Source organism: Erigeron canadensis, chromosome 1, assembly GCF_010389155.1.
Source record: "Erigeron canadensis isolate Cc75 chromosome 1, C_canadensis_v1, whole genome shotgun sequence".
NCBI lineage: Eukaryota > Viridiplantae > Streptophyta > Magnoliopsida > Asterales > Asteraceae > Erigeron > Erigeron canadensis.
Genome location: NC_057761.1, coordinates 53,438,548 through 53,465,763, shown reverse-complemented (window position 1 = coordinate 53,465,763; position 27,216 = coordinate 53,438,548). Strand labels below are relative to the sequence as shown.

Sequence of the window (27,216 nt, the reverse complement as noted above, 5' to 3'; positions counted from 1 at the left end):
TTTGTCTTTCTACAAGTGTTGGTATCAAGAACATCTTCTTAGTGTTATATACAGGCCCACAAATATTAGATATGAAAACTTGACATGTATATATGGCCATATGGGTTGTCTTACTTATACAGTTTCTTTCATGCATTCACATTTTAAATGGACATCTTCTAACAATACAAAAGTAAAAATAAAAGTTGATCCAGAAAATTATCTCTATCAAGAAAGGGAAGGACAAATTTGGTACTAACAAACTGAATCAAATTCATTTAGTACAAAGCACTCTATATATATGAAAATTGTCAGATTAGGCAATGCTGGGTACTAGATAGCATTGCCCTAAAACTAAAAAAGATAAAATAAATGAAAGATGGACTATTTATTGAGCTCATTCACCAAAGGGGAAAATATGGTTCATTTTTGAAATGAATGCGCATAGCTGCAAGTCTGTAACTACATTGAGTCCTCGTAAGGAGCATCAATTATATTATACTTTTAAGTTTTATCAACTTTACGCCTAACAATTTCCCACTTATGGTTATGGATCGGACTTTACAAAAGCATAGCTATCTAATAAAGGGACAAAAGCATACATCCTTTTATTGTCAACTTAGACATACATCGTAAAGAGCACAACTGATGCAAGTATTAGCTTGTAATTTTTCTGCGGCTTACAGAAAGTTCTTCTCAGTTAAGCTCTCAATGGTTTCTTTGATGCCATCTTCAAGAGGTGTATAGTTAATCCCCAACTCTTTTGCTCGCTCTTTAGAAAACTGATACTTTATGACTGGAGTGTCATCTGCACACCTACAACCATTCCAAGTGCCAGTTTTGCAAATTAGTAACCTCCTTGTTAGGTGTTATATATGTTACAAAGTTCAGCTCGATCCACGGTTAAAACGGAAAGAAGGTTGTACTTCAAACTACAACTAGGTGATCTATCCATTTTAATGAGTACAACGTCATTGGTTCGTTATCAATTCTGTACTTGAAGGTAGACGTGACAAAATGGGTGGGTCAGTTAATGGGTTATTGGTTTGGGTTTACATCTGTTTTTGACCTTCATATTTACAAAAGATGTACTCGTATATCTTGTATGAGCAAAAACAATTTGAATACGACAACTTAGGAGGTTACATTTAAAAAAACAATAGACGTTTGGGCAAATTTCAACCCATTTGACCCATTGAGATATACTGAAATAAACTCATTTATAGATAAGAGGACTAAAAGTTAAAAATACCACATGTCCACATCTACTAGTAGGTAATGAAAACAGTTATAGGAGCTTACTTGTCTGGAAGCTTGAATGAAGGATAAAGCTTGTTCAGAATCTGGACTAGTTCAGAAAAATGGACAACGGTCTCGGACATGCAGTATCTTCCGCTTGCAGAAGGCGTTTCAAATGCCATAATATGTGCATCCACCACATCTTTGACATGAACGCACCCAACAGTGATATTTTGGTATGTTGATGCTGCTTTTCATGAATATGTAAACAAATATCAAGATTTGAATGAAATCTGTCAGTTTGTCTCATTTACTTGGGAATGGATTAACTTAAGGGATGTTTATCTAAAACGGATAACATCAAAAAAACTTATCTAAAATAGGAACAGGTTGAAAGTCTCCCAAAGTCTATTTCTAATGTATACTGTCTTCCAAAAACTGTTCCTAAGTCGTTCTACCCAAATATTTAAACTAGTATTGACCCGTACCAAACGTCAAAAGATGACCTCTTTTGGTTGGTCATCCAAGCTGCCCCACCCATTCATCATTCCACTTCTACTGTGAAAGTATATGCATACCGTTAATCAAGTTGAATAAAGCCCGTGCGCTTGTGTTTAGGGTCGGCTGCAAGAGAGGGCCAATGACCATTGCAGGGTTGATGGTGACCATGTCTATGGCTTTCTCTTTGACAAATTTCCATGCAGCTTCTTCAGCCAAAGTTTTAGAAAGTGGATACCACAGCTGAAAGTACAGAAAATTCAACCACATCATGTGTATACTCTTGTGACAAGCTGGTGCTGCCTTGAACAGACCAAGAAATAAGTGAAAAGGTACAACACCCACCTTGTTTTCCTTGCAATACACCGGATCAGAAAACCAGCTCTCATCAACCACCACTTCTGGTGTCAATGGTGAGCCATTGTACATAACTGCCGCCACAGATGAAGTTAAAATCACCCTTTTGATTGAGGTAACCTTAGAACATGAACTCAAAACATTCAGAGTTCCCTTCACTGCAGGATCAATCAGCTCTTCCTAAAAAATCAATAAAATGTCAAAGAACCAACATCGTTTAATAAAAAGTCCTCGTGTAAGATCCAAACACAAAAGTAAGAAATGGAAATGTAGGATGCAGGTACCTGCGGGTTATCAGTATGAATGAAGAAGGGAGATGCAGTATGAAAAACACCATCACAGTCTTTAACGGCATCATCAAACGAACCATCTTTCAATAAGTCTGCTTGAAATAAATGAAGCCTTTCCTTGGCTCCATCAAGTGCAAGCAAATGCTCAGTTTTCTTTGGATCATCTGTATATAGAGGAATCAAGAAACTCACACAGACAACTAGGACTAGCTATGCAAATTAGTTATATGCAAGTAAACTTGTAACTTGTATACAATATGAAACCGAATTAAAGTATGATAGACTATATAAAGTTACACATAAAAAGAAAGTAGATATATGATGTACTAACTGAGGTCACGAACGGTGGCATTGACAGTATAGCCACGGTGGAGCAAGAGTTTAACCAGCCATGAAGCAATGTAACCAGAAGCTCCGGTCACACACACCTCCGTCTTCTTTCGTGATTCTTCCTGCCTGTTCATCTTCGGGAATTTTATACTTAGTTTGTGATAGTATTGATAGACGTCTTTCTTGTATTTACAATAGTATCTTTTCGAAGACTTCTTTATATATAGGCGAGGCCCGGTGAACAAGGCGGAGCTACGATGGGGGCAATGGGGCAACCGCCCTCACAAAGTTTCGAAGACGTGACGTATTATTTTCATATATCCTTTTTTGCCCTACATAGATAAATGATAGAATATAGAGTTAAAAAAATCAATACCCACTCATAGCCTAGTGGAATTCCCCCAACCTCCTAACCAGGAGATTGTGTGTTCAAATCCAACTTCCTATATTTTTACCCTTTTTTTCCTTTTGCATTTCAATAAATATTGTTGTTTATATAAAATTTCAGTTAGTTTTCCAAATCAACACATTAATATTATCATATAATTAAATAAGTTAAGATAGGTAAATACATCACACAAAAATATAGTTATAGTTTTGTTGTTTTCTTTTAAATAGAAAGTTTTTTTTTTCCACAAATGTATATCTAATAAGAATGGAGATTTTCTCAAGTTGAAAACAATCTAATAAGTATACGATAATAAGTTTTCATCATTTTAATTTTTTATTTGTTTTCTTCTCATATATAGATGTGAATTTGTATTTTAACTTCTCGGTATAACACATCAAGTTCTAGTTTAGATAAATTTAATTAGTTTGACTAAACTATTTATTAAAAACCGGATACACTTAAATTTTTGAATTTGCCCCCATGCTAGAAAATTTCTGGCTCCGTCCCCTGCATATACAACCTGCAATATGCATGATCAGAAAATGCATTATGCCCCAACTTTTTTCACAGGACACATATTAGACAATATGAATTGCATTTGGATTATGGTGATTAGTATGATTAGACCATAGTTATAGTTATATTAAATAATTAGTTTCACATTAAAACTTGGCAATTAACTAATTGATAGCTTAGATTAATTTATAAGTGTTGCATAACCTAATATATCATAATCATTGTAAAACCACAAAGTAAACAATCATGAAGTCTCATCCAAGCCTTTCCTAACACTTGTATTTCCACTCTCGCATTTGACAAATATATACTGTAATATAATATAATATTCAAATGTGGAGAATGTTGTTAATCATATCAGTTTGACATTGTTATGTCGAAAGAGAATCATTGAGATGTTCATTGACATGACGTTTTTCGTTGGAGATGCAACTCTCCAAGAGACCCGGTTATACAATGTAGTCTACCTTGAGTGACACTCACTATTATATGGTGATGATGATGAGCGGGAGTGCAATTCGAAACGCTTCTTAAAATAAAAGAACAACGGCACATTAATGACATGTGTTGTTTCTGTGTTATGTTTTGATGACTAGTCATGTTAGATACATCTCAACCCTTGGATTACATTTAATGGTCAAAATTTAAAGATTTTGAATTTAATTCAAGGATCAAGATTTCTCTAACATTAGTCATTTAGAAAACTTGAGGGAATCTCCTCCCTATAATTAATAGTTTAAACTTATAATAATTTATATAAGTTGATGTTGATGTTAGTTATACTAATTTAACTATGCATGGAATGAGTAGTTATGATCTTGTAATAAAATAAAATACTAATACATTAAACAGGTCCAAAATTTTCAATTGCTTAAGTCTTCTTCAACTCAGATCGAAACGGCGAAACCTGATTTTTAGTATGAAAAGTGGCTTTTAGTAAACTCAAAATATAGACAATTAGGAAGAATATTTTAAACAAAATCATATTGGGCTACTGGACTCTTAGCGTTGGGCCAAACTTCTTTCTAAATAATACTCGTATATATTCAGGTTTGTTTTATCTTCCTTTTTCTTCTATAACCCTATAAGATCGACTATACACACAAAATACCTAGTCAAAGAATTTTGCTAGATAAACCGAATTGATAATGGTTTTACAAATATAGTTAGATCAAGCATTTTTAAAGACACACAAACAACTTTTGACGGACATCATTAAGATTGAGACGCTAGTTTTTCTATTTAAGCCTTTAAAAAAAAACTGTTTACCATTACTAATTTCGAATAGGCGTTGGATGATCGGGTATGGAGATCGTTCACGCAACCTCATAGCAACTTAAGTTGTGATTGAATATGTAGACATGTGACCTATCAAAACGTACGTGTTTGATTTATTACATCATCATAAATAAATTTATGAGCAGTGTGAAAAGTGATCAAATTAAACTAATTACTCCATTATATAAGCAACAAACAATTTATGCTTGACTTGACTCAACTCAAAGTAGAGAAAGAGAAACCGAAAGTAACGCAAGATGTCAGTATATGTGAGTGGAAGTGTACGTGGAGAGGCATATATATGTATGTGCGTTTCTATTTATCCACCAATCTTATTCGTATGGTTGACCATATATTATGGTATTTTCTTTCTCATCCCACCATATATGTATTACACTCATGTTTTTTATGTCACTAAGTTTTATTAATATTTAAAAGACAATGTTATTGATCTTCAAGGTACTAGCTGGTTTCTCCACCCAAAAATTAATATGCACATTTTTTCAAAAATCGTTTTCAAACACTCACTTTGTTCATCCACACAAAGAATCATGCATGTTGTTTAATAATTTTGTTGTAAGAATTTGCAAGTCGATAATTAAAATGAAGGATAAATTTGGAAAAGAGGGAGTAAATATCATGTCTAATTGCTATCCAAATTCATATATAGGATTCTCGATCATGTCGCTATTTTTCTCGCATACATATGAATTACTCGTATGAAGTACGTAATGACAAACTTTCTCATGAAGTACTTTGAGGACTCTCTTTATGCTTTTAACTAACGCATTTATTATAGCTATATATGCTCAACTAAACATTGTAGTCTCATCATTTAGCTAGAATATATATCTATCTCATTCATCTTTCCATAATTCCATGGCATCATCTCCAAAACTTTTTTCATCCTTCCACAACACTACTCATAATCTTCAACGACGTCCTTCATCTAGCCATTTCTTAAGTCCCAAAAAACTAAGTCTCCAAATTAATCCAAACTCACCAACTCTCATAACTTGTTCATCTTTACCAATCCTAACTTCAAAAACCCAAATCCAAAACCCCCTAAAATACGAAAAGCAAGAAAAGTTTCAAGCTTTTAAAGAAGATAATAGACCTCTAAATGAAATTTGGCCTGAAATCCAAGGCTCAAATGACTGGGACACCCTTTTAGACCCCATGAACTCCCACCTCCGCCACGAAATCATTCGCTACGGTGAGTTTGCTCAAGCATGCTATGACTCTTTCGACTTTGACCCTCGATCCAAATATTGTGGAACATGTAAATACCAAGGTATTTATTTCTTTGAAAAGCTTGATCATATGGCTAATTATGGATACCAAATTAGTCGTTACCTTTATGCAACTTCCAACATCAATCTTCCAAATTTCTTTCAAAGATCTAAATTATCAAGTGTTTGGAGCCAACATGCTAATTGGATGGGCTATGTAGCTGTGGTAACCGACGAGCAGGAGGTTCGTCGGTTAGGCAGGAGAGATATTGTGATCGCATGGCGAGGTACTGTAACGTACCTCGAATGGATCCATGACTTAAAAGATATACTACATCCTGCTCATTTTAGTGATGATCCATCAATCAAGATAGAATCCGGATTCTTTGATTTGTACACGACAAAAGAAGATGCATGTGATTATTGTTCATTTTCGGCTCGTGAACAAATTCTTTCCGATATCAAAAGAATCAAAGAAAGATATCAAGGTGAAGAGCTTAGTATAACCATAACCGGACATAGTCTTGGGGCCGCACTTGCTTTATTAAGTGCTTATGATATCGCGGAGATGGGATTGAACTATACAAATATGGGAAAGAAGATCCCTATAACGGTGTTCTCATTTTCGGGCCCAAGGGTAGGTAACTTGAAGTTCAAGGAACGCTGTGATGAACTAGGGATTAAGGTTTTACGTGTGGTTAACGTGCATGATAAGGTACCTAAAGTACCGGGCATTTTTGCTAATGAAAAGAACAAACATCAAAAGTACATAGAAGAACATATTTCATTTCCATGGAGTTATGCACATGTTGGAATCGAACTCGAGTTAGATCATATGGAGTCGCCGTTTTTAAAGCAAAGTAAAGATATAAGTAATGCACATAATCTTGAAGCATTGTTACATTTGGTTGATGGCTATGGTGGTAAAGATTTAGGGTTTTGTAGTAGTGCAACAAAAAGAGATATTGCACTTGTGAACAAGAGTTGTGATTTCTTAAAAGAGGAGTATGGGGTGCCGGCGTATTGGCGGCAAGATGAGAACAAGGGTATGGTTAGGGGTGGCGACGGGCGGTGGATCTTGCCAGAGCGGCAACGGTTGGATTCTCATCCACCTGATACGGCTTACCACCTCGAACAAGTTTTCAAGTTTGCTGCCAAGTCTACCTTAAAGGCACTTTGATGGACATATATATACGTGACACGTACACAAGAAATAATTAACCTATAGTTTGTATAACATATATATGTATAAACAAATTAACTAAGATCTAATTATTTTGTGTTTCAAATGGAAAGCTAGCTAGCTGTTTTTACACTTGTGCTTTCATTTCTTATATTAAGATGTAAGGGTTGATTACTTGATGCTCAATATATATATATATATATATGCATGTATGATGACAATTTGAGTAAGTAAACTTCAATGAATTTAAACGCACCATATATATATGATATTCATGAAACTTTATTTGCATTTTAAACTTTGATAAGTATTAACATCAACTTCTTGTTACTTTATGCTATTTTGGTTTTTCGACCATACACATGCTTGGTATCATGCAACTAAAGTAAAAACCGTCCATGAATCATGTATGATATGATGGCTTTTTATTTCTGTCTTCATGTGTTTATGTTTTGAAATTGTGTTGTTTCAAAACCATTGATTAGAACTTGTTCTAAAAGGATAGTGGGTGAGTCATGAGTGAATTCACTAGGTCGAGATTTGGTCAATCTCGCATGCAATAAAGCTTCCCAATCCCACCAAGGCATCCCATGAAAGCTACCACCGAAACCAACACTATATATAAGTTTCTCTATTTATATATAGCACTCCTTTTTCCACAAGTGGAAAACGAGCCTAAAATCAACCAACCACTCATTTCTTGGTTTAATGTTGACATCGATATATTGGTTTAATGCATGATTGAGGCTTAAAAGCTCATCGACATCAGTGATGAGTTTGTCTAAAAGAGGACACATACGCAACTATGCTAGTAGGTCACTCAAGCAAATATTTTATCAAAAAAAAAAAAAAACTACATACAAAAGTAAGAGCTTAATATAAAACCAACCCTTTGGGGCGACTCTTATCATATAAATCATGGTTCAACATATTTAGAGATCCATTGTTACATGGACATGATCTTTAAGATGAAAAACAAAAACATGAAAGAAATCAAAAAATTACAACACAATTTTAAAAGCCGTAACTAATCATATACGAGCAACATAAGAATTAGCTTGGGTAACATATCTCACCCACCGATAGGGATTATAAGTTTTCGACTTCTTTGCAATTTGCAAGTATTTCACCTACATAAGAAACCAATGTTATTAAGAGCATGGATTTCACATCACCTTAATGAAGACTAGCTAACAAATCACTGTTGAAGTATGGATTAAGACATGCTACGTTGGGTTGACATAACCCGCTAACACTCTTTTGTGCTTTTTAAAGTTTATTAACAACCAATGAACATGTTAATTATAATGATTATAATAATACTCTAAATCAATCAAATAAGTTTCAGAATATCACATGCATCAAAAACAGACCGTCAGACTTTGAGAACTATAAAACTGTTTGACCCATTCGAATGCATTTTATCTCTTCTCTGTTAACCAACTTTTTCTCTGATCCACATGACATGTTGAACATAAAACATAACCCAATTCAACCTATTCATCAGGAAAAAAGGGGTCGAAATGACCACCATGCCTCCAACCCTCACACCAGGACCAGTTATAAATAGGATGAATAGAGCAGATATAAAGGATTCTTGTATCAGGATCCCAAAAACATTTATACTAATGTAAGTTGATCACAAGACTACACCTAATGCTTAATATTGTGCACATAAATCGGCCTGAAAGAGAAACTATTTTCTTGGAAGCCGGGTATAATTTTATAGAGAGTATTTTTTTTTGTTAAAGTTCTCAGATTCTTATCTCGAGATTTGGCCAATGACATGCAATTTGGGTAAGGGGACTTGCTGCACAATATATGTAGTGACTAAAGATATGCTCCCTTAAAAAGGCTTCTTACCTGGAGTCTTGAGCAGTTGTACATAGGTATGGTGAACGTCATGCTGACAGGGCCAGCTTCTTTTGTTATATTGCCTATCATGCAACAGTGGGTCATAGTGTTAAAAGCAGTTCATGATATGATATGAGAGCAATCATAAAGCCAAATAAAGCTTTCTGCACACATAATCTACAAAATTGGTAAAATTTTAATAGCATACCATGTGATTCATGTGAAAATGTTAACTTGGCACGCAATGTATGTTCAGATCCGCCAACAATCTGGAAGGCATGGTGATACCAGTAAGCGTATGTAATGAAATCAATATTGTTGATTAATAATTATAACTTCAAGACAAAATGTCACCTTTTTTAACCCCCACTCGACTTTCTTCATCGGTTCCTTGAAATCAGTCACTTGTCCAACTGCTCCGGGTTCCAGATCAAAGCTAACTCTAAAGTTTTACAACAAAATAGCATTAGAACATTAAGGTTTGCTACACATGGATGAACAGTTAAAATTAGGGTACATAAACTTGACTGAATTCGACTATATTTTCTCTTGCTCTCAAACTAATTTGCGCAACGCTACCTCAGAGAATCCATACTCCCACGACACCGGGACACGTCATATCTACTAGAAACATATTTTTGCTTTTTATCATAAAAAGACTTGTGTACACAACTGGTAAGTACCTGGATGTGTACTTTGGCACTGGCATCTGAACTACAATTGTATTTGCAGTGATATTTTGAGGGAACTCGGCACGTATTTTTAGAATAACCTCGGCCTAGCAAAAAGAGAAATACAAATGATAATATAAAACAGTGTACTGAACTAAGTAAACTTAGTGGACACTGATATACAATTGCCTTGGGTATCATCCAGCAGCCAGTACCACAGATGATCCGTTGAATCCATTTTGACCGGTTACCCAACCAAGGATCATGCATTAGATAGCGGTGTGTAATTCCATGAAGGGATATCTACCTTAAGTGATCCCGCTTCTTCGATAAGAGTGTTAATACGGAAAGGTGGCTTGAATTCCTGGGTCATACGGTAATTCATTACAGGGAATTCACCGTCAGGTGGCACCTGATAAAAACGAGTAAGATTTCACATCAAATTTAGCAAATACGGAAGCTAGTATGCCATGTTAAAGAGCAAAATATGTAGTATATTACTTACAAGAGTCAAGGTTCTATCTACATCAAAACTATCAAGATGCACTGATTCATGGAAATTGCAATCATCTAGTATAACCACTCCTGATCCACTAGAACCACCATAATCTGTTGAACACAGCAAAAATTAATAAGCTTCTGAAAGCAGAAAATCCTTACAGTAAATAAGTTGATAACCTGAACAAATTACTGTAAAAATAATAGATGAACTATATATGATTACATAAACCAATTACTGTAAAAATAATAAAAGTGCTATTATATAATACAATCTAAGATACTACATGTATTTCAACGCACATTAGACAAATGACATATTTCACCCTGATTTCCCATTTGATTTGTTTAGCAAACTTATTCTATTTCACCTATTTGACCTGTTACCAATACATTAAACCCAAATGGAACAGTTTCGATAGAACCAGTCTGAATTTGCTACCTCTAATAGCTACCAAGGTTATTTTGTGGGACATCTATCATTGCAGTATAATTACAAGTATATCAAGTACTAAAGGACAGTTGAGAAGCGGTACTTCAATGCTGGATAAATAAAATGATCAGATGGTATACCATATACTGATCTGCCGTCTCTTCCTATATTCAACTCCTCATTGAGAGCTAATCGGATTTCCGGATTCCCAGAAAGATAACTCTTCATTTGAATGGTGCCATCTATCTCTGAAGTCAGTATATATCCCTGTCAATGCGACATAGAAGTTTCATTTATAGATTCAGAAAAGTTAGGACATGCTGATCAAATAAAGTTTCATATACGTAACACTATATCAAGCAGAATAGTAGATGAAAACTTCACAAAAATATTACATAACTGTCTACAAGACTAGATTAACAATTAACAAGCTTATATAATAACTTCTTTTCCTTTTTATCTCAATATAGAAGTTAAAGCACAAGTCTCGTATGAAAGGCTGTCTCTGTCCTTTCCAGTAAACAAGTTTTAGGGTATATGCAGACCGTGCTACAGTACAATTATATGCAGACCTATAAACTGAATTATATTTGCTTTACAGAAACGTGAAAGACATATAAAAGAGAACAACAAGCAATCATTAACATTCTAGTATACAATCGCACAACCATCTCCTCATTTACAAACACTCAAGTCAGATTTCTGTAGCATAACCCTTATAAAGACTCTTTTACCAGGACTAGCAGCTTAAACATACATTGCCACAGTGACAAGTAGTTTAGGTTCGACATCATTCACCATAAGTGGGAGAGAATATTTGATGGGGAAATGGGGGAAAGGAATCAAGTCATGAAGAATGAGTAAAAAGCTCAAAAGAAATGAGGGAAATGTGCGAATGAAATACGTGATTGAAATGTACCCTCCTTAATCCTAAAGTCAATATTGGTCAACTTAATGAGAACCAAGTGGGATCCACAAAACTGATGCAAGATACATAGTGTATATAAGATTAGATTGAAATAATACTACGAATTACTTCAGCATGTACAAATTAGAAGGCATAAGGATTGATATCAAGTAATCAAACAATGCCAAATAAATTACAGTAGTTTCTTGGTTAGTATAAGAAAATAATATAGAGAAAAAAAAAATAGAATCGAACACAAAATACTCACACTAGAGCTGAATGTAAGACTTATTTTTTCAATTATATCAACGAAAATTTCCTCCCTCTTCCTACCGCCAGGTTCGTTAGCTACAACTGATTTTGTGACAGCTGTCCCTGGCATTCTTTTGTTCCCTTGCTGCATCCACAAATGTTGCAGATTACAAAAATATCTATATACAAGTAAACTTTAAGAGATATCAGTCAATGCAAAATAACTTGATCACATGTACCATAAAGAGGGCAGCCGGACCAAGAGGCGGCATATGTGTTGCATCAATCATGATTGGCTCATTGAATACACATGACTTTAGAACTTCGGTCGACGTTGTTTGCACATAACCAAAATCCTGGGTTCCAAAATTATGAAAGTAAAATCATCAAAAGTTAACATACACTGTCCATTAAGATACTATTTGTAGTTATTACATTCAAACTTTAGCACATGCAACATTGTCCAAATAAATGAAAGAACTTACAATAACTTCATCAAGTAATTCATACACAAGCACAAAGTTTTTCCTTATTGAATCTTCATTGAGGATACCAAGATAATCCTTGGTAACACGTGCTATTCTTTGTAGCAGCTCCAAGACAAGAGAAGGTGACACATTTGCTCTAGTGGTTGCAACAAACAGCAATCCAACCACCTTCACATGAAAGTAGTTGACACCATCCACATTCTATCATAACAAATCAAGTACATTACATCATCAGTAACCATGACGTTAGCATAAAAAGTCAAACTAAAAATTAAACTGCAATTGGTGTATAATTCAAAGGCTGAAATTGCCTGAAGGATTGCAAGAAGTAGTCACAGTTGGCAATGAATTCTAAAGTTGTTTTATGGTGGTACATCTATCAAAATTTAAAATTGCAGTAGAAGATATATATCATCAAGATGAATAGCCATGGAATCTAAGGTTATATTGTAGTGGATCATCTATCAAGTCAAAGTGTCTAAAAGAGTAGGTTGGAAACAAGTAACGAGAATAGATGCCAAAGAAAGAAGTTAAAACGATATTTTTAAACAAAAAGATGCTGAGAGTACAGCTAGACAAGAATTTATTATTGCAGGAAGATCTACCGAACACAAATGGTAAAGATTGTACATCTTAGAAGGTACCTACAAAGACAGGTGGAGCCTCAGTTTCCCCGTCCTCTTTCCAGAACTTCACTTTACGGAAAAATATCTCTGCACTTCCTTTTTGCACGTCACCACGATCTGCATTAGTAGAATAACCAGGTTAACAGATTATCTTCCCATCAGCTAAAATAGCTACGTACTCTTTTTTTTTAAGGCAGCAGCGAATAAATGGCTAACACCCCCCACGCGGGTGCGCCCACGCCGGTTCGACTCCTGGCATCGCCCTAAAGGGTTTGCTCCCCATGTGTTAGATGGATATAGCGTTGCTAAGTCCCCTTGACCACATTTGCATGTGGCAAGATTCGAACCTGAGACTCCCCAAGAGAAAACCACATAGTGAAAAACCCCCTGACCCACTGGGCTAACACCCCAATGGCATGTATACCAGTTACAAAAGTGAAAATACTGCATGGACATGTATCATGTGTAGATATGACTACAAGTACTTCTGGTCTATATTTTCATCTACCTGAACCTAACTTAAGTATCCGTGTATATCCACCCTCCTTCATTCTACTTAAAACAAAAGGAACCAACTTTTGAGAAGGGGAACTAGTCTTAACAACATCAAAATAGAATAATTGGCGAATATATAGATACATTAAAGGGTTAAGTGTCCTGCAATTCCAAAATCTGTTATATGCATCCAGCTTAGGATATTTCAATTGTATGTATATGCCCAAATGCCGGTCCTTTTACTGATTTGTCATCTATATGCGGTGCCAACATACAAGTTGCCACATAACAGCACACCGATCAAGCACTCTTACGCCAAAAACGAACTGGGCGAAGTAGTACCGAATACATACAACAGAAATAGTTGGAAAGTTGAATATATACAGTAGAAGCATTCTAAGTTGGATGCATACAATAGACTTTGGCTTAAAGCTGAATACATTTTCATCCAAGGGGTAAAATCAAAACCCAGATCCAAATCTACAAAAATATCATCATCCTTGGACCTAAAAACTTTTCAACTCAAAATTATACACACACACACACATATATATATAATTATATAATGAATGAATTCACTAAATTACAGACCCACATGCAATTAATGAATTATAATTGCAAAAACTAATAAAAACTTACAATCACGAAAGACGATGTTATCGCCACGCTGAGATAATACAAAAAACTGCGAGATCATTTCAACTAACTGATACACCTCAATAGATATCTGTAATCTGTAACAGATAGTAATAGAAATATAAATAAACTTGGATTATAGCTAAGTAAATTGTGATTTGAAGATAGAGATCTGGTGAAGTATACCGCTGATCAGTCGCTATGTTCCGCACAAAGACTTCACCGATGTTATTTTACTATATATATACTCGTAAAAAATAAAAATAAAAAGTATTTCAGTCACCACGGTAATTTCTGCCTTTGCCTTTTACGTTACAGATCAAAAAGAGAGATTTTTTTGGTTAACAGTATATATTTATTTTTATTTGTATTAAAAGTATAAAGAAAAAATAAATTTATTAAAAGTATAAAGAAAAATAAACATCAGTCCTTATAAAAGCTTGTAAATTTAACGTGAATTTCACTAATTTTTTCTTCTTAATTTTGATTTTAATCAGAATTTAAAGTTAATAAGTTATGTGGATAAATCATTTCCCGAAAGATAATACTTTATGGTAGATGACGGAAAGATGTTCTATATTCTTGTATGAATGTTAAACTTCAAGTGCAACCAATGTCTTTGTACATATATGTAAGAAGACATAAATCTAAATCCATTTGCTTTTACTAATTTTAAATAGCAAATAAAAATGTCAAAGACAAAATTTGAACTCATGACTTCTAATTTCAATTTTAATAATATTCAAAAACCACTTGATTTAACCTTAATATTTTTTTTTAATTTCTGTAAGCTATGGTAGATATTCAGTGTCTTTTTTTTTTTCTACAATCGACTTTCAATTATAATATCACTAAAAATCATTTTAGTCTTATAGTAAGATCTGTGAGTAAATAATACAATCAACTTTTATAAAGTGTTAAACCATTATATCTTTTATTACATTTACTTAGTCTTATAGTGATTTGATTTATCATTTAATAAAATAATGCTCATAATAAGTAATTAGTAATTACTTTTACTTTTTTACTTATGATGTCCATGTCCATCGGACATGTATAATCTATTATGTATGTATTTGTTGTATCTTAAGCGTTTTGCTTACCTTTCACTTATTTTTCTTTTTTTATTTGTCTCTAAACCTAGCTTTATTAGGTTATATGGAGATAGTGAGTTTTTGACCTAAATATAGGTCACATGACCATTCTATAACTTATTACCTAGATAGCTACTCTTAATATATCCGATTAACATTCAAGACCAGCGACGAAACTTGAACGAAATTTTTCGAGGTGCCGATTTGATTCATAGACTAATCAAGATGTATTAGATATTTGGACAAGCCTCGTAAATTTTTTTATTCAATTTGCGTAAATGGACAAACATAATTTTCATCTTTAACTAAGTGATTTTAAGCTCGACTTAATTAACAAAATATGTCAAAAACTTTGATTAATGGATATAAAAATAAATACAAGGGATAAGGACAAATGTTTATATTGAGTAATGACACCTGCATGTTTATTGTATGTAATGAACTTTCAAATTCAGATTATTGGATGTACCCAACTAACCAAAAACTTATAAGTGGCAGCTTATATGGTTGCCACGTATACCCGCGTACATCTAATAACTAGGATTTAAAAGTTCGTTACATACAATAAACATCCAAGTAGTTCATTGCACAACATAAACATTCGTGCAAAGTTCATTACATTCCCAAATACTTATCCTTAAATAAAAATAAACAAACTTTTTTATAAAATTGTTGAATATATATATTATATTTCACAGTTCTATAATATAGTTCAAGTATATATACAGATTTGTAGATAGTGATTAAATAAATAGATATATCCTAAACAAGGAAAAATATTTATTAGGGTGTGTATAACATGAATAGTAGAAAGCTTAAAAAATAAATAGTCAAATCTTAAAATAGGTAAAATAATTATCATTGTTTATTTGGAATAAATAACAAAAAACGATGATTGTTAGGCTTTTGGGGGGAGTCGAACCCTTCGACTTATATAAGCCTGACTCTTAAGCAATTGATGCTGACTAATTTAGCTACAAATCTTTCTGAGTAGAATTTGCAAAACAACATATACAAGTCGAACTTTCGGGAGGCCAGAACCCTCCTTGCTCCCACATAGTTTTGCCTATGTTCAAGACCTATAGTAAAACCATCAAAATCACAATCTCGATAGTATAATCTTGCGATCTCGCTAGCATATTCGTGTCAGGTCGTATTAGGATCGCCAAGGTTGAACCTAAGATCGTTGATAAAATCCTAAGATTGTTTGGAAACCTCAAATAAAACAAAATTTAAGTTTTTCTATAGAAGAATAAAGTAAAAAAAATTCATATGTCAGAATTTGGAAGTACATGTTTATACACTTATCAACTATGAAATTAAATATTAAACATTCTTGTAGTTGTATTGAACTATGTTGACATTTAGCTTTTTATTACAGTACTAGCTAATTAAATCGGACTTATTAATAAAAGTTTTGTAATATTAAGTTACGTCGATGTCTAAGAACTATGAGATAATTCAATCATACTGATAATATCATAATAGTATACCTTATATTTCGAATATATATAATTAGCTTATTAATCGGCATAACATGTAGATAATTTAAAAATATATTATGATAAAACTATTTAGATGATGAAAATTTAAAAGACCATGTATAAAATATTAAAGTTTTCAAAAGAAAATAAAAACTATATTTTTTTAATAAAAAAAGACATCATAAATAAGAAATATAAAAATGAAATAAACTTAAAGAAGGAAAGTACTTATAATATCATAAGTAAATTAAACAAAAACAATTAAACTTTAAATAGGATGATGTCATAAATCAAGAAAATAAAAAAGAAACAAGTAATATAAATAAGTCTAATAATTACAAATAAGCATTAGTTAAAAAACAATGATGTCATAAAAATCCTGTTTTATTTATATACTAGCAAATCAACCCGGGTTCAACCCGAGCTATTTGATAAACCTTTATAAAACATATTGAAATTTATATTTTAGGAAATTCATCACTTTTTTATACCAAAAATACCCATATTTTTTAATCATAATTTCCATATAAACCTAATCTATACTTTTATAATCTCTAATAAACCCTTATAAAACATATTGAAATTCCTATTTTAGGAAATTCACATTTTTTTGTATCCAAAATACCCCTATTTCTTAATCATAATTTTCCTATACACTTAATCTATACTTTTATGATCTCTAATAAAAAAAACAACTCTCTCTTTAAATGTTACATGGGGAAATTATCTAAAATAACATTAATGATTAAATTACACTACCAGTCATTTATCTTTTAAATCTTTGTTTTAGTGTAACATATATATAATACTTTACAAAATACATATAGGATTAGTTAACATGGTTCAAATGGCTGATTTAAGTGTCGAACATGATTAAGGTAAAATGATTGGATATAGTTTGATGAGTCTTTTTTTGTGTGTAAATTATGATATATGTGGCAAACAATTAGGATTTGATTGTGTTTCTATAAAAATATTGGATTTGATGGTTTCTAGAAATTATTTTAATTTTATTTTAAATAATTATAAAATTAATATGATATCATTAAATTTAAACGGGGATTTGTAAAGGAGGTTAGATTATGCCACATAAGCAAAAACCTTCTAGAAACAATTAACTTTTATTATCCGGACCGTTAAAAACATATTTTTAATATATATACAAGATAAAAATATTTGTAATAGGTAAATTTTGATGTTGACATTATCGAATTTAATAAAACTTGGAACATAACAATAATTTGAAAGATTCAAAACACCGGTATATATTATATATTCGAACCTTTTAGGAACTTGAATTAACACATATATAAAAGTGTTTTCGGAAAAACGAAAAGTCAAAAATGTTAACATTCAATGTACAATGATTAATATAAGAACCATATTTACGATTGCGATGATGCGAGTAAAAAGATACGTAAAAGAAAATAATAAATAAAAATTAAATGGTAAAATTGGTAAGCAAAGAAAACAAATTAAAATTGTTTTTTGTTAAATTAAAATAATTTTTTTTTGTAATATGACATCATCTTTTTTAAAAATAAGATGTATAAACAATTTTTAGTTTGCCACATCAACTTTTTTCTAAAAATACCTTTTGAACACAATCCTCTTTTATTTATAATAGAGAAGAGATTACGTATCAATGTTATTTTATTTCAAGTGGATTCTATATTAAGAAAAATCATGATTTCTAATAGGATTATACGACCTCAATTTTATGAAGATGAAAATGATCCCGTATAAGATATCAATCTTGATAACCTAACAAAAATCTTAATTAACATTAAGCCAACTTTGTGACGATAATGACCTCTATCAAGTTTTTTTTTCTTTAAAGTTAACTTATATTAACACGGGTAACACTATCAAATAGTGATGTGGCAAACTATACAAACATATTACATCAAAAACAAAATTACAATGATTGTTTTATTTTACTGAATAATTTTTTCTTCTACTTTCATATCAAAAAAAGCCTATCAATCTAATATCTTGAAAAAATCTTTCCGTATTAATATTGACATTGTTGAATCTATCAAGCCTAGCTACAAAAACAATTGATGGTCACTTACAAGTGACAACCATGATATGATTGACCCGACTCAAATCCGATGAAAACAACGTTAGTAGTCAAATGAAACCCAAATGTTGTTTGAGGGACAAAAATAGTTGGTAAGACGGATACAACATGAGAAACCTTAGCTGCCACCTTCCGATATCTCCGGATGTAGGCCCTTTTAACGTTTACCTTGCCTACTATATATATATACACATAATAATAAATTCAACACACACCTATACACACACACACATATATATATGCACAGTCACTCACCAACCCAACTCTGAAACTAACGCCACCACCTAAACCACACCAACAAACATGTCGTCGGCGGCGGCGATGTCAGCCATGGGCTACACATCATCATCATCTTCTTCAAAAGATTTCTCCAAATTCAAGACTCACATTCCATTTCAATCTTTTCATTTCAAACCATCACTTTCACTATCCACCCAAACACCAAAAACCTCATTTTCATCGAAAAATAACAACACCCAGAACAAGTTTCCTATCTTACTCGCGTTTTCCGGCGACGGTGGTGACGGTAGCGGCCACGGTAATAATTCTGGCGGTGGCGGCGGTGGTGATAATGGAAATGATAATGAGAAAGAAGCGTTGATGGTGTTGGCCCAAGTGGGTAGATCGTTGGATAGTTTGCCTAAAGATTTAGCGGCGGCAATCGGGTCGGGCCGGATACCTGGATCGGTGGTGAAAAGGTATTTGGAGCTTGAAACGTCGCCGTTTTTGAAATGGCTGTTGCAGTTTGGTGGGTTTAAGGAAAGGTTGCTGGCTGATGATTTGTTTTTGGCTAAAGTTGGGATTGAATGCGGCGTTGGTATGTTTACTAAGGTATACATATACTTATATATATTTTTTGACCTAATATTCCTTTCATATATTTTTTTTTTAAAAAGAATTGATTTTTTAGAAATGCATAACATATGAATTTTGTTAACCATAGCCTAATTAGCACAATGAAATTGTACATGAGAATAATTGTCCTCTAAAAGTAATTATCAATACGTGTTTAAGTTTAACCATAACCTACTGGTTGTGATCAGCAACATGCATAAGATATCTAATTTTTGATAGAAATGGAGGTTCATAATTTTGTAAGAAATTTTGTTTAAGTGGTTTGACAGACAGTGTTATTTGATTTTTTGGTACAAAATGAATTGGACTATGTGTTTTGTGTACAAAATGTTTTGTGTACAGATAGTGTTCATAATTTTTTGGTACAAAATGTTTTTCGGGTGTTTTTTCGCTATAGTATAAGGTGTTCTGTACTATGTGTTTTGTGTATGAAACATATTAGAAGTTATAGAGTTGTCATTTAAGTGTTAATCGTTATGGAAGTTGATATTAATTTTGCGCTAAAATATGTAGTTACAAGGGTTTGTGTTGAGACTTGGAAGTTGTTGTAACCTGTAACCGAGGATTCTTTAGTTACGAAGCTTCTTTAATTGGGGATACCATGTTAATAGCTGGAGTATTGTCATGCAATGTAACGGAAACAAGCAAAAAAGTTTGATTATATATTAATATGCCCGATGAAAAGTTACTTTTTATGTCGAGACCAGAAGAGTTAAAAGAACCACCACACTTATTTTGGGATGTTCCATGGGAACAATGAAAGAGTCATACAACGAGGTGTTGCATGTTCACCTAGGTATGGTGACATAGTATTTATTCAAAAGAATTGATTAGAAAAAAGTATCTTAGTCATTTTTTTTTATAGAATCTTGACATATCAAAATTGTCCTGTTTGGTTTCGGGAAAATACTGTTGTTCTTTTTTTTTTTTGAAAAAAATACTAGTTTTACTGATAATGTGAAGGTGCGTATCTCTCACTTCTGCTGGAAAAGGTTTGATGTTAGGTTGGAAAACTCAGTTTGAGATTAATGGATAGCCAACCAGTTCTACGTCCAACCTGAGAGACAGTAGATAATTTAACACAATGGTTAATGGGACATGACTACATGAGGCCAACATGTGTAGTGTATGGATTGAACGTGTGAGTAATTTGTTGCACTGTATGTTCTAGGGTGTTTTCCGGTATTTCACTAGTAGGTTGAGTCTAAGTTGTGGACATGCTACCAACTTCGATGGAGAATATAAAATACAAGACATTTTTGAGTTATCATTCAGCATTAGTTTTTAGAAGAATACGCTATTGTGTTTATCTCAAAAGTGTGTTGAAACAAGAAAGTTGATATATCATTTACATACGGTGTAGAATCTTGTACTTTATAATGCAGACAAGCAAAACATCTGATAATAAGTTGTGTAAAAGGAAGTTGACATGTTTAAAGTGGGTGTTTTGTTTAGCTATCATGGATGTTGGAAATTAGGAAAAATGCACAAGCGCTAGTGTTTCTTTAAACAACATTTTCCTTTGTGTAGTATTCCGTGTAGTAAAGAAAATTGCTACCCTCTCTTATATAGGGTTTAGTATCTTTAATTGCGAAGTTGCGGCTTTATAATGGAAACGTTGGATATGTGTAAAAGGCAAACAACATGTTTAAATTTGTTATGTTTAGCTTTCTTGCAAATTAGGTAAAATACGTAAATACCCGTGTTCCTTTAAACAGCATTTTTTGTAGTATTCCGTGCATGTGACAAGAATTACTACCTTTCCTTTCTTGCTATGAGCTATGGCCATGACAACCGATATCTATTTTTGTTCAGAAAGACAATTATGCAAGAGTTATCTAGCTCTCGATTAAAGTTGTTATATGTCAACTTTCTTTAATATTTGGCCCTTTTTCATTGATCAGCTATTATTCATTCTTTGAATGATGATTACTATATGTCTCCATTTTGTAATATAAAAAGGTGTATAAGATATTTATAGGACAATTATAAAATGCAAATACCTATTTTTTTCTCATTTATGACCATAATGCTATGTACTTCCTCCATTAAGTTGTTTAAGTTTTTAATAAGTTGACTTAGGACATATCATCATAGAAAGTTGTAATAGTTAGAAAATGCGTATCCATTTTTACCTGTTTAGCTGTTTGAACAAACAATATGTTACTACGTTGAGGTTTCTCTTGGTTAGCTGAACGACTATGAAAAAGTTAACTATGAAGTGACTGGACAATCTGGAGCAGGTGACCAGTTGCTATTGCCTTTTCTATGAATGTGTATCCTTTTTCAGACTATATCCAATACACTTCTTGGTTTAAAAAGCATGCCTAGGGCAAGTCTAGGAGCTTGGTAACTCTAGGCGACTATGGAAACACAGGAAGCTACTCTAGGTGGTAGACTGGTAGACGATCCGTTTACAGAAAGCCATGTGTAGCGTGCGTCTTAGTGGTACTTCAGAGCTTTTGGCGCCTCATGTACCTCCACTTCCTGGTCGGCTATTGTATCCTTCCACCATCACGGAGATATAAGTATTTGGTGAAACAAGGGTCATGGTGTCCGTGATGCGTGTGCCGCCTCTGCTTTCAGACCCTTGTCGTTTCAGAGCCTAGTGTCTTTTGCTTCTAGTCATCAATATGTAGACTAATATGATCTAGAATATCTTGAAGTGGTGGTAAAGTTTTTTTTTATATATAATGAATACTAATATATCTACTACTACAAGTTCAAACAGAGATTAAAAGGTTTAATCAAAATAAGAATCTGGGTTCAGGTCCCAATACCCTTGTCATGCGTAAGTCAACAGCTATTACTACCCAGAAAAGAAAAGAAAAGCTAGAACAATTTTTTTTTACTCCAAAAGACACTATTATTTTAGGGTTTGAGTGCCTGGAAATGTATGTTAATTCTGGAACGGCTATGTTTTATTTTGTCTAATATATGTTAATTCTGCTTCATTGCTTCAAAATTACTCTTGTCAGTTAACTGAAGTACATTATAATTTCTTATCTAATTATCTTTACAGACTGCTGCGGAATATGAAAAACGTAAAGAAAATTTCTTCAAGGAGATCGAGATTGTTTTTGCAGACGTGGTATGTTCCTTATAGAGCCAAATGTGGTAGTTCTTCTGGTTGTGCGTTGTTTAGTTTATATACTGATAATTCCACTTGATATTTTCCTAGGTGATGGCAGTAATTGCAGATTTTATGCTTGTTTACCTTCCTGCCCCTACTGTCTCTCTTCGGCCAGCTATATCTCTCAATGCTGGACGTCTTGCCACATTTTTTTATAACTGTCCTGATAATGCATTCCAGGTTATTTACTTGTTTACATGTTATGCTAATTATATAAAGGTCAATTGAATGGAACTTATATGCTAAAAAATAATATGATTTTGTTTCAAACTACTCTAGACTGCTCTTGGTGGAACGTCGTATACATTATTCCAAAGATTTGGTGCTATAGCGGTACGAATACTAATTTTTGTGTTCTTCATTATATCTTAAACATGCAAATTTGAGTTGATACACGTTCACATATCTAAAATGTTACTGGGTTATTTTTCAGCGTAACGGCATAAAGCTTTTTGGTGTGGGCACTGCATCATCACTGGTACTTTAATATATCTATATACTTAATATGTTTCCGTTTCCGCTAAAGAGATATCAATATGAACTCATATCTGAAATGGGTATTCAGTTACTATTAAAGAACGTGAAAAACGTGATGTTTACATGTAAGCTTGATTTCTGTATATAGCAAAGTTTTCTGATGGATTTTGAAATGGTGTTCAGGTCGGCACGGTGGTCACAAATACAGTGATCAATGCTAAAAAGGCTGTTCAGAAATCCTCTGATGATGAGCTCGAGAATATACCTGTTTTATCTACCAGTGTGGGGTATGGTGTTTATATGGCAATTTCTAGCAATCTCAGGTAAGGAGTTATCACCATTATTTGGTTATGACTGTTTTTTGCATTTACATTATCATAATTAGCTCAAATCTGTTCGTTAATTTGTACAAAATAGCCTTGGCAGCAGGGTAGGAAAGTTAATTACTCTTCCATATTCGAATTATTTTATTTTTGATTTGGGGAAAAAGAAATACTAACTGAGCATGTGTGTATAAAAGTACAACTTTGAGCCCAAATTAGTTTAATTAAGATAGTCAAGAGAGTTGGTTTTTCATTCCAAAATTGACATCCTCTGTTTTTTGTCTGAAAAAGTTTTCAAATATTAACATTATCATTTTATAACCAAGACTCTGAAGATAAAGAAAGCTTGATGCTGATTTGAATTTGAATTTGAATAGTATTGCTTTCGGATCTTTTAATCAGTTGATATGAACTTGTGTTAGATGTGGCAAATATGGGCGGGTTGGGTTATCAGTTAAAATGGTGTCTGGTAGAAGCATGTTTCTTTTGTGCTACTGAAGCACACTGGGTAGGTCCAAAATGTTTTCTGCCCAGTAAATGATTTGTGTGTCAAACATGATTGCTGAAATTATGTAATCTCTAATGTTACTATTATTGGTTTGGATGATTTCTGAGCATAATGCATTTAACATCCGCTTTGGGGGACTTTGACCCGTTCTACGTTAGAGATAATATATATAGATACCACACATAAAATGGGTTGAACTTGTTCCTACTCTAATTATTAAATCTTGCTACTATCCTTTTGCATGGATGTGATGAACTTACAATTTTGTTTGGACAGGTACCAACTTTTGGCTGGTGTCGTTGAGCAACGACTTCTAGAACCCTTGTTACACCAACACAAGTTAATGCTCAGTGCAGCCTGCTTCCTTGTTCGAACAGGAAACACATATTTGGGTTCATTATTGTAAGTTTCATCAACTCTTTTCTTAGTAAACTTTCATTATCTCTTTCTTTATATAGCTCATCTGATTGAATTCACACAAAAAAATGTTTAAAACAGGTGGGTGGATTATGCCCGTCTGGTGGGACTTCAAAAGGCGCATGATGTGGAATGAAGTCAATCTAGTTCTTTGTTTCTCATATAGCTTCAGATTAGTCGACATTATTTGCGTTGTTGGTGATTGTCTAAACGGGTGGCTTATTCCCCCGAATTTTCAAGATTTGTTGAATTTTACTTGATTGTTTGGTTTTAAGACATTGTTTTCGACATGGAAATGCAAGATTTTCTTGCATTTTTGTAAAAGCTGAATATATTGGATTTTCGTAAAAGCTGAATATATTTTCTTTCAAGATACACAATTTATATTCAACATTTGACATATGAGAGAGATTTTTTTTTTTTTAATCTCTCCTTATGTTTGATATCTTCAGTTTATCTTTGTAAACATTTCCTGTACCTTAAATATTAAAAGAACAAAGCCAATATGTCTCGATAACAACTTTTTTTTCCATCTATTCAATCTATACTATCTTTCTATCTAAGAGTTAATGACATAAATCGTCCCTGTGGTTTACTTAAATAGTCACGTTTCGTCCTTTATAATCCAAAACCTCTACGTTTCGTCCTTTATAATCCAAAACCTCTTATAGAAGAAGGATCACCTTTGAAACCCCCCACATGACCCTTACATGAGGGGTATTCCAGTCTTTTCCCTATCATTTGACTCTTTTCTCATCTTCTTTTTTTGTTTATAACTTTATATTCAACACGTACAGAATCCAGGAACATCATTTTCAAAAAGAATCATCATCCTCATGCCTATATCCACAAAATTTTGCTACTAAAATATCATCATTTATATCACAAATTATAAAACCACAAAAAACACATCTGAATCTAATAAATTATAAATGCATCCATTAAATAAAAAAACCTTTAATCCCCAAAATCATATTCACCATCAAAATTTCTTTCAATGCAAGTAGATTCCACTAATATTGTTATCGATTGTTAAAACAAATACTATATATTATCATTATATCACTATAAAATCAAAAAATTCATTGATTCCTTTGCTTGATTTCAAGTTCCAACCACACGAACTAAACAACCATGCTAGTATATATAAACGTGCATACCAACAAATATGGCCATCAGATATATCATCCAAAAAACAAAAATACTCGTTCCCGGCTAACCGTTCGAGCATTTGATCAATAAAGGGCAAGGGAAAGTGATCTTTTCGGGTTGCATCATTCAATTTCCGATAATCAATACATACCCTCCACCCCGTGACAGTTCTAGTGGGAATCAATTCATTCTTTTCATTCAAAACTACAGTCATCCCACCCTTTTTCGGTGGTTTGTGGTTTCTCCTGTAACGGCCAGTTAGGGCTGTAACGCCCGTTAGTCTTCTTTGTTTTTATCACGCCCGTTAGCCGGAAAACGGTTGTTAAACTCTGTGTTGATTTGTAACGCCCGTGAGACATGTAACAGCCGTTACACGCGCGAGGATAGGATAGATAAGGTCGATTATTGTAAGGAAAATCTCAAAAACAAATCTAAAAAACACACACACACAACCGAACAACAGAAAAAAAAGGGGGGGGGGGATTTCTTGATTTGATTATTTCTCTTCTTTTTCTCACATTAATCTCCACAATCTTTGTTCAATCTTCAAGTTCTTCAGGTATGATTCTTCAATCTCTTCTTTTAATTTTTGTTTTTTTTAATAAATTGAAGATAATTATTGTTCTTGAAGATATTGTGCGTGAAGGGTTTCTGTTTATTGGGTATGGTTATTGCTATTCAAGTTAGATTTAGAAGCTATAGCCATGAACTTCATGATGCTAGTTGTTTCTTCCCCATTATTTAGTTTAAGTGTGGAGGAATATTAAAGTTTGTTGAATTAAGGATTATGAATGATTTTTGTTAATAGTCACTTAAATTAATTTTGTCGTAATTAGAGTTTAATTTTTCTTTAATTAGAGGATGAATTTTAATGTGATGATTTCTGTGATTATTTAACAAAGATAAGGTTTGAGAATTTGCAAGGATTATGATGGAATTATTTTATATGATAAATCACTTAAATTGATTTTGTCGAAATTAAGGTTTTTGTTCTATTAATTAGAAGAAAGATTTTAATTAGATAATTTCTGTGATTAATTTATGGAATATATTTTTGTGAAGTAAGATAGATTGTTATGAGTTCGATGAATTGGACAAAATGTGATAATGGTTTGAGTTCAAGAATTGTTATGTTGTCAAATTATTTTCGTAGCCTTATTTTCATGTTTAATTTTGCAGATGGCTACCAAAAGACAACGTGATATGCAGAGGGCTGCTGCTGCAGCTGAAGCTTCAGCTTCAAGAGCTCGATAACCCGAAGCTCGAGCCCCCGTCATCCGTACTCTCGATGAGGTACCACAAAAGTACCAACCCAAGATTACTTTGGACGTGGTAAGGCGTAAGCCTATGATCGCTAATAGGAGATTAGATTTTGAAAACTTAGGGGAGTTAGGGATAGATGTTGATGAATTGAATGGATTGTTGACACCCTCGTGGAGGGCTTTGTTCTCCATTAACACTAACATTTGGAGACATCTTTGCAATGAATTCTTTAGTTCGTTTCGATTGAATACAGACGAGGGTAGTTGTAAGAAAA

General features: G+C 33.1%; 4 protein-coding genes across 4 annotated transcripts; 2 read left to right on the top strand and 2 right to left on the bottom strand.

The window, feature by feature from the left end:
- Positions 1-369: 369 nt before the first annotated feature.
- Positions 370-2,861, bottom strand: LOC122585866 (phenylacetaldehyde reductase-like). The gene is made up of 6 exons (XM_043757982.1): positions 2,695-2,861; positions 2,358-2,527; positions 2,062-2,253; positions 1,797-1,959; positions 1,282-1,465; positions 370-795 (listed from the first exon to the last, which is right to left on the bottom strand). Exons 1-6 carry the CDS (start codon positions 2,825-2,827, stop codon positions 660-662), a joined length of 978 nt encoding a protein of 325 aa, XP_043613917.1. The 5' UTR covers positions 2,828-2,861; the 3' UTR covers positions 370-659.
- A 2,871-nt stretch (positions 2,862-5,732) lies between these two features.
- Positions 5,733-7,425, top strand: LOC122585863 (phospholipase A1-Igamma3, chloroplastic). The gene has a single exon (XM_043757978.1). It carries the CDS (start codon positions 5,758-5,760, stop codon positions 7,288-7,290), a length of 1,533 nt encoding a protein of 510 aa, XP_043613913.1. The 5' UTR covers positions 5,733-5,757; the 3' UTR covers positions 7,291-7,425.
- A 741-nt stretch (positions 7,426-8,166) lies between these two features.
- LOC122585864 (AP-4 complex subunit mu) lies at positions 8,167-14,382 on the bottom strand. The gene is made up of 14 exons (XM_043757980.1): positions 14,340-14,382; positions 14,157-14,251; positions 13,045-13,139; positions 12,394-12,597; positions 12,148-12,264; positions 11,925-12,053; positions 10,890-11,016; positions 10,324-10,427; positions 10,126-10,230; positions 9,831-9,925; positions 9,502-9,589; positions 9,356-9,416; positions 9,157-9,230; positions 8,167-8,423 (listed from the first exon to the last, which is right to left on the bottom strand). Exons 2-14 carry the CDS (start codon positions 14,212-14,214, stop codon positions 8,325-8,327), a joined length of 1,356 nt encoding a protein of 451 aa, XP_043613915.1. The 5' UTR covers positions 14,215-14,251; positions 14,340-14,382; the 3' UTR covers positions 8,167-8,324.
- Positions 14,383-19,017: 4,635 nt separating this feature from the next.
- LOC122584874 (protein RETICULATA-RELATED 4, chloroplastic-like) lies at positions 19,018-24,877 on the top strand. The gene is made up of 8 exons (XM_043756946.1): positions 19,018-19,645; positions 22,692-22,760; positions 22,851-22,982; positions 23,082-23,135; positions 23,236-23,280; positions 23,463-23,602; positions 24,387-24,512; positions 24,609-24,877. The coding sequence occupies exons 1-8, from the start codon at positions 19,118-19,120 to the stop codon at positions 24,661-24,663; spliced, it is 1,149 nt and encodes a 382-aa protein (XP_043612881.1). The 5' UTR covers positions 19,018-19,117; the 3' UTR covers positions 24,664-24,877.
- The last annotated feature ends 2,339 nt before the right edge of the window (positions 24,878-27,216 follow it).